At 39.9% G+C, this 6,190-nt stretch overlaps 1 protein-coding gene across 8 annotated transcripts in view; it reads left to right on the top strand.

The window, feature by feature from the left end:
• LOC102309241 (protocadherin alpha-C2) overlaps positions 1 to 6,190 on the top strand; it is a 44,457-nt gene that overhangs the window by 14,340 nt on the left and 23,927 nt on the right. The window contains exon 2 of one of the 8 annotated variants that reach the window (XM_042226948.1): positions 3,872 to 4,127. The exons of 4 other annotated variants lie outside the window; for them this stretch is intronic. In XM_042226948.1, the coding sequence (XP_042082882.1) occupies positions 3,872 to 4,127 (256 nt within the window). Of the gene's footprint in view, positions 1 to 3,871; positions 6,186 to 6,190 lie in introns of those variants that run through there. 3 more of the 8 variants (XM_042226949.1, XM_042226954.1, XM_042226953.1) reach the window with 3 other exon arrangements.

The raw sequence follows: 6,190 nt of genomic DNA, 5'->3' as shown, positions 1-6,190 counted from the left end.
CTGTTCTTGTTTTTGTGGAAATAAAATGTAATATCATGTATTTTCAATATTTTTCCTGTGCATTCTGTATATGTAATATTGGCAACTCGTGCATTTATGATTAATACAATTGAGTACTTTATTATCTCTAATAATTTGTTTTTATCAGTGGTAAAGAGCGACTAGATCACGACGTCACCTAAACAACCATGGTCATGGAGATATGCGTTCAGAATCATTAGATCTATTATGAGAAATTATAAAAGGTAATGACAACTCGAAGTGCTACCATATTTGAAAATCGTCTGCAGGATTTCCGTGATATTTCGTTTTATAATGCAGAAATCGTGAGGTCATTAAGGTTCATCGTTTTGACTGGTCAATTGCGTCTGAAATTTGATTGTTGATTGTTTTTTCAGCAATAATCAATTTGAAGTCATTTAATGTACTAAACGAGCATCGTTTATGTTTTGGGACCACCATTAACGGTATCCAGGTCCGTGTGTATTAAAAACAAAAATATATGCAAAAACCAACGAAAATCAAGAATAATTTGAAGACGTGTGGTGTTCATTGCGTTTCAAAGACTCTGACAGAATCTCAGGGGTGGCGCTATTCTATCAGTAAAATGCAAAGCAAAGAACATAAAAGCAGAAAAGCGTGATGGTCTTCGCACGTTTAGAAGCAAGAGGACAGCGTCGTAGTGCTGAAACTCCGCTGCGAAAAGCGCTGGCCTTGATTTAAGTTTAAATGTGCTTTGGAATTCACACTATGTGCGTTGGGCTCAGAAGAAAGAGGGAAATTTTTTAAATGAATATTGCTGGAAACAAACATTATATATGATGAACTCCCATACAAGACGGGTTTCCAGAACAATGGAGTCTTACGAGAGGTACGTGATCCTCGCTATTATTTTTTCTTTTGCTCGGTGCACATCGGCCTCAGTAACTCATTATTCAATACCAGAAGAAATGAAAGAAGGATCCGTCGTGGCTAATCTCGCCACCGACCTCGGGCTGGATGTGAAAACTCTGAATCAGAGGAAGATGCGTCTTGATATCATCGCGAACAAGAAATATTTAGACCTAAACAAAGAGACTGGTGAGCTGTATGTTGTAGAGAAAATCGACAGAGAGCATATTTGCCCTACAAAGTCATTAGCGTCCTGCTATCTAAAATTAGAGGTTATACTAGATAACCCAGTAAGAATATTTAATATAGAAGTTGAAATTCTTGACATAAACGACAACGCCCCACAATTTCGAAGAGACACAATACATTTGGATATATCTGAAGCGACGTCAAGAGGAGAGAGATTTTCTCTGAGTAATGCAGTCGATCCGGATGTCGGATCCAATTCAGTGAAAACATACTATCTGAGTGAAAGTGAATATTTTAATATAGAAGTTCAGACCGGAAGAGATGGATCAAAGTTTGCGGATTTGATCTTGAAAAAGACTTTAGATCGAGAGAAGAAACCTGTTCACAATTTGATACTCACAGCTATAGATGGAGGAACACCTGCTCGTTCTGGCACTGCAAGTGTTATTGTACGAGTTTTAGATACAAATGATAACACACCCACCTTTGACAAAGACAATATGAACATTAAAATGATGGAAAACTCTCCGATTGGAAGTCTTGTTGTTGATCTTAATGCAACAGACTTAGATGAAGGATCAAATTCTGATATAACATATTCATACAGTTTGTATACATCAGAAAGGACCCAAAAGATGTTTAACCTCAATCCAGAAAATGGTGAGATCAGAGTCAAAGAGATGATAAATTATGAAGATTTAAAACTTTATGAAATGGAAATTATAGCCAGTGATAAGGGCCCTAACTCAGTATCTGGACAGTGTAAACTTACAATACAGGTGACAGATATGAATGATAATCACCCAGAAATATCAATTAAATCATTTCAGAGTCCAATAAAAGAAGACACACCCACAGACACAGTGATACCAGCAGCTGCTCCTGGATTTAAAAGATTCAGGTGATAATGGAATAGTTGATCTTCGTATTCCAGATAATATGCCTTAAGACCACCAGTATAGACCGTTACGTTAGTGTCAGTTGATAAAGATTCAACGGTTGTAGTTGATAATGGAATAGTTGAATCTTCTCGGTTTTCCAAGGTAAACACACCGTAGAATAATACGATTTGTGGCCTTTATCAAACATAGAGAGTATCGAAGTTCCTCTGATAACATTTGAATTAGGAGCCTGTCAATCTTCTCGACCGCAATGTCACTAAGGCGAGAGAACCTTTAACCCGTGAGAGAAGCTCACCTTGTCTTCTGCCGTGTGGAATATGATACCATACATCCAGAGTATTTTTTACTTTCACTGTTGTACAACAAGGCTTCTCCTCCTTTATTCTGGACCGTTGAGCTGAAATAAAAAGGTCATAGTCGCAATTCGATTCCCTTTTAGATGTACCGATGCTGGGGTGATTAACGTCTATAGGCTGGAGATCGTTAATGAGATCAAGGCTAAGTTTGTTCCACAGTAGTCCTTCCCAGTTTGCACATATTCGTACCTGACCCATTCCTTCAGTTTCTTGGTTATACTATACGTTGTCATTGGGAGAATAACGCACCATGGGGCCTTATGCTCAGCTTCCACTGCCAACTTGCCTTTGACCGCCGAACGCCTCCGATTGAAACCCGGTAGGTATGGAGTAATAGTTCACTGAAGTATCTGAGTGTTCCAACTTACATTCTTCATATATAAGAGACAAGGAGAAGATAGCCTAAACAAACCTCCAGTGTACACTATTGCTCTCCAATCTGCAATGCCGAGCAGAAGATCATACCTTCTCTGACAATTAAATGACTTCATTGTTTGCGTGGGAACCCAGATCTCTTCCGTTATTTAAGGTAATGGCTTTTCACTGCTCTATACTTCCAGCAAAAAACCTGGATTGAATTTATGAAGATTTGTACTGAGAGAGGATATGTTCTGCATACTAATCGCCAGGCCAAAGTGTTTCAGACTCTGAGTTGTTTTTATCTTCCTGCTCTCCTCCTCTCAGCAGTAACGTGACCGTCCACATCATTATTGTGGACCAGAACGACAATGCTCCAGTTATTGTGTCTCCGTGGCGTGCACACGGCTCTGTGGTGGAGGAAAAGATCCCCAGATCCACTGATAAAGGATCCCTGATTGCAAAGGTGATAGCCTTAGATACAGACTCTGTGCACAACTCTCGGATCACCTACCAGTTTCTACAGGTGACTGACGCCACCTTGTTCAGTCTGGACCAATACAATGGAGAGATCCGGACTATGAGGATGTTCAGTTACAGAGATCCACGCCACCAGAGACTTGTTGTTGTTGCCAAGGACAATGGAGAGCCTGCTCTCTCTGCTACAGTCACCATCAAGCTGACCACAATGGAGACTGCTGTTAAAGCCTACTCTGACATGACTGAGGAGCCTCTGGAATATGACATCTTCTCAGACATCAACCTGTATTTGGTCATCGGTCTGGGCTCGGTGCTGCTCATCACCATATACCAACGATGACTGAGCGAGCCACCCTTTTCTGGTGAAATTTTATAATGTTTGATAATGACAGTCTTCTCAGAACATCACTTACGGTCGATTGATATAATTGAAGTCATATGCAATATTTTAATGTATTCTCTTGCGTCTCGTCCGGTGTAAGGTGTCTTCTGCTGCTCATCACGTATATTGGTTCACCATCGTGATCAAGTGTCAGAAAACCAAGCCCATAGTGCCAAAACTGAGTTCACTCCAGAGCTGCGCTTCCTCTCCTTTCCACAGATACATGAAGAGATATGACATCTTCTCAGACATCAACCTGTATTTGGTCATCTCTCTCAGGTGATTTGCGCTCAATCCAACTCCATCGTGATCAAGTGTCAGAAACCCAAGCCCAGCAAAGCAGCTCCTCCCTCCAGGAACAGTGTGATCAGTGAGAGGAACTCCACCATCGCAGACTCCACTCTGGTCTCCAACGATGCCTACTGGTACAGTCTGTTTCTAGCAGAGACCAGGAAAGGAAAGCTGGTGGTTAGACAGCCTCTGCCAAAGGGCTCCAGGTACATTGTGTCCAGCATACCGAGAGGGACAGGGCTGACAGACACTAGTGACTCAGCAGCTTCTACTCTGCAGGTGAGGCACTTTTTTGAGTCACCCTGATTGGGTTTAATATCATTCAGAAAATGTTCATTTTATCACCCAGTACTGGATTAAATAGCTTTATTCCCAAGCATTAATTTAGAAATGCTCCCCTGTTTTGAGATGCAAATTTTATTAAATGTCATCCTTATTATTCACACTCATGGTCTTTTATATGCAGCACAGTTCAGTGATGTCCTATCCTAAAATCTTTATTCGACATTTAGTTCAATGTAGTTATCTAAAGCAAACTGATGAAACATACTATTTTAGGTGAAACAAACGTTTTCCCCTTTTGCAGTTTATATAAAATATTTTGGAAATAAAAGGCGACGTTTTACAGAAAATGATATGAATATACTTATTCTATGTCGTGCAGCGACCCATTCAAGTGAAAATAAAAAAAGTAAAATACTCCCACGAAAACGCATCTTCCACATCAGCCGTGTAAATCATTACCAATAAACTTTCTAAGCATTTCTTAGTGTTTAACTTTAATCTTGGGGCAAATTAGTAAATTATTTTTGCATTAAAAAATATTGTGTGATGGCCATTTTATTTCAGGCAGAGGCGCTGTTTCCCAATCTAACTTACGGGACAATAGTGACATCTCGATCGCCACCCCAGTAAAATTTTAAATAAGAGGAAGTGAACGGAAAACGAGCAGCTCCTGGTGAATTTGGATTTCAAGGATTTCCAGACACTGTACTTGCATTGTCGGGGGAGATTTAACTGACGCCTACCTCTTCTTTAAAGCCCACTTGTTTTAAATTGCTTAAGAAAAGAAAGGTCGTAGTAAGAATGAAGGGTTTTGTCTGCTTTGGACACTGGAGAAGGTATGTGCTGATATTCATTCTCCTCGCTTCCAATATAAAGTGCACTGCAGCTGTGACACACTACTCTGTTCCCGAGGAACTGGAAGAAGGCTCTGTTGTAGCAAATCTAGCCGGGGATTTGGGAATAGATGTGAAGACACTGGTCGAACGGAAAATGCGTCTAGAGATCATTGCAAATAGAAAATATCTGGACGTGAACAAAGAAACAGGGGAGCTGTACATTGTTGAACGAATTGACAGAGAATCTCTCTGTCCCGCTAAGACGTCATGTTATCTGAAAATGGAGGCAATAATCGAAAATCCCAAAAGAATTTTTTACATAGAATTGGAGATAATGGACATAAACGATAACGCGCCCCACTTCAGAAGAGACGCCATAGATTTAGACATTTCAGAAGGGACAGAGGCTGGAGAGCGTTTTTCAGTGAGCAACGCAGTTGATCCAGATGTTGGATCGAACTCCGTAAAAGCCTACCACTTGAGTGAAAGTGATTATTTCACTATCGAAATTCAAACAGGAAGAGATGGATCAAAATTTGCTGATTTGATCCTTACAAAAAAACTAAATCGAGAACAACGCGCTGCTCATAATTTAATTCTTACGGCCGTAGATGGCGGTATACCGCCTAGTTCAGGAACTGCTACTGTTTTTGTTCACGTTTTAGATACAAATGACAACGCCCCTAAATTTGAAGAAGACAGTTATCAGGTTAGTGTACTGGAGAATTCTCCAGTTGGAAGCATTGTTATTCATCTTAATGCGACAGATTTAGATGAAGGCTTAAATTCAGAAATAGTATATTCATATAGTCTGTATACATCGGAAAAAACACAGGAAACCTTTAATCTAAACCCTACGACGGGTGAGATTACTGTAAAGGGGGTGTTAAATTATGAAGATTTCAGGATTTATGATATGGAAGTTATAGCAACCGATAAAGGGGTTGGTGCATTATCAGGCCAATGTAAAATTAAGATTATTGTAGAAGACATGAATGATAATCATCCACAAATTTCTATCAAGTCATTTCAAACTCCAGTCACTGAAAACATTGAATTGGATACAGTGATAGCTGTAGTTAGTGTCAGTGATAAAGATTCAGGTGATAATGGAATAGTTGATCTTCATATTCCAGATAATATGCCTTTCAAACTGAGGGAGTCCTCTGATAACTATTATGAATTAGTAGTGTCGGAGCCATTAGACCGTGAGAAGGTGCC

This window comes from Haplochromis burtoni, unplaced genomic scaffold (genome assembly GCF_018398535.1).
Source record: "Haplochromis burtoni strain Fernald_Lab_line unplaced genomic scaffold, NCSU_Asbu1 Contig_236, whole genome shotgun sequence".
Lineage (NCBI taxonomy): Eukaryota > Metazoa > Chordata > Actinopteri > Cichliformes > Cichlidae > Haplochromis > Haplochromis burtoni.
Note: the sequence above shows the minus strand (reverse complement) of the source record. Positions and strands in the feature narration are given on the sequence as shown.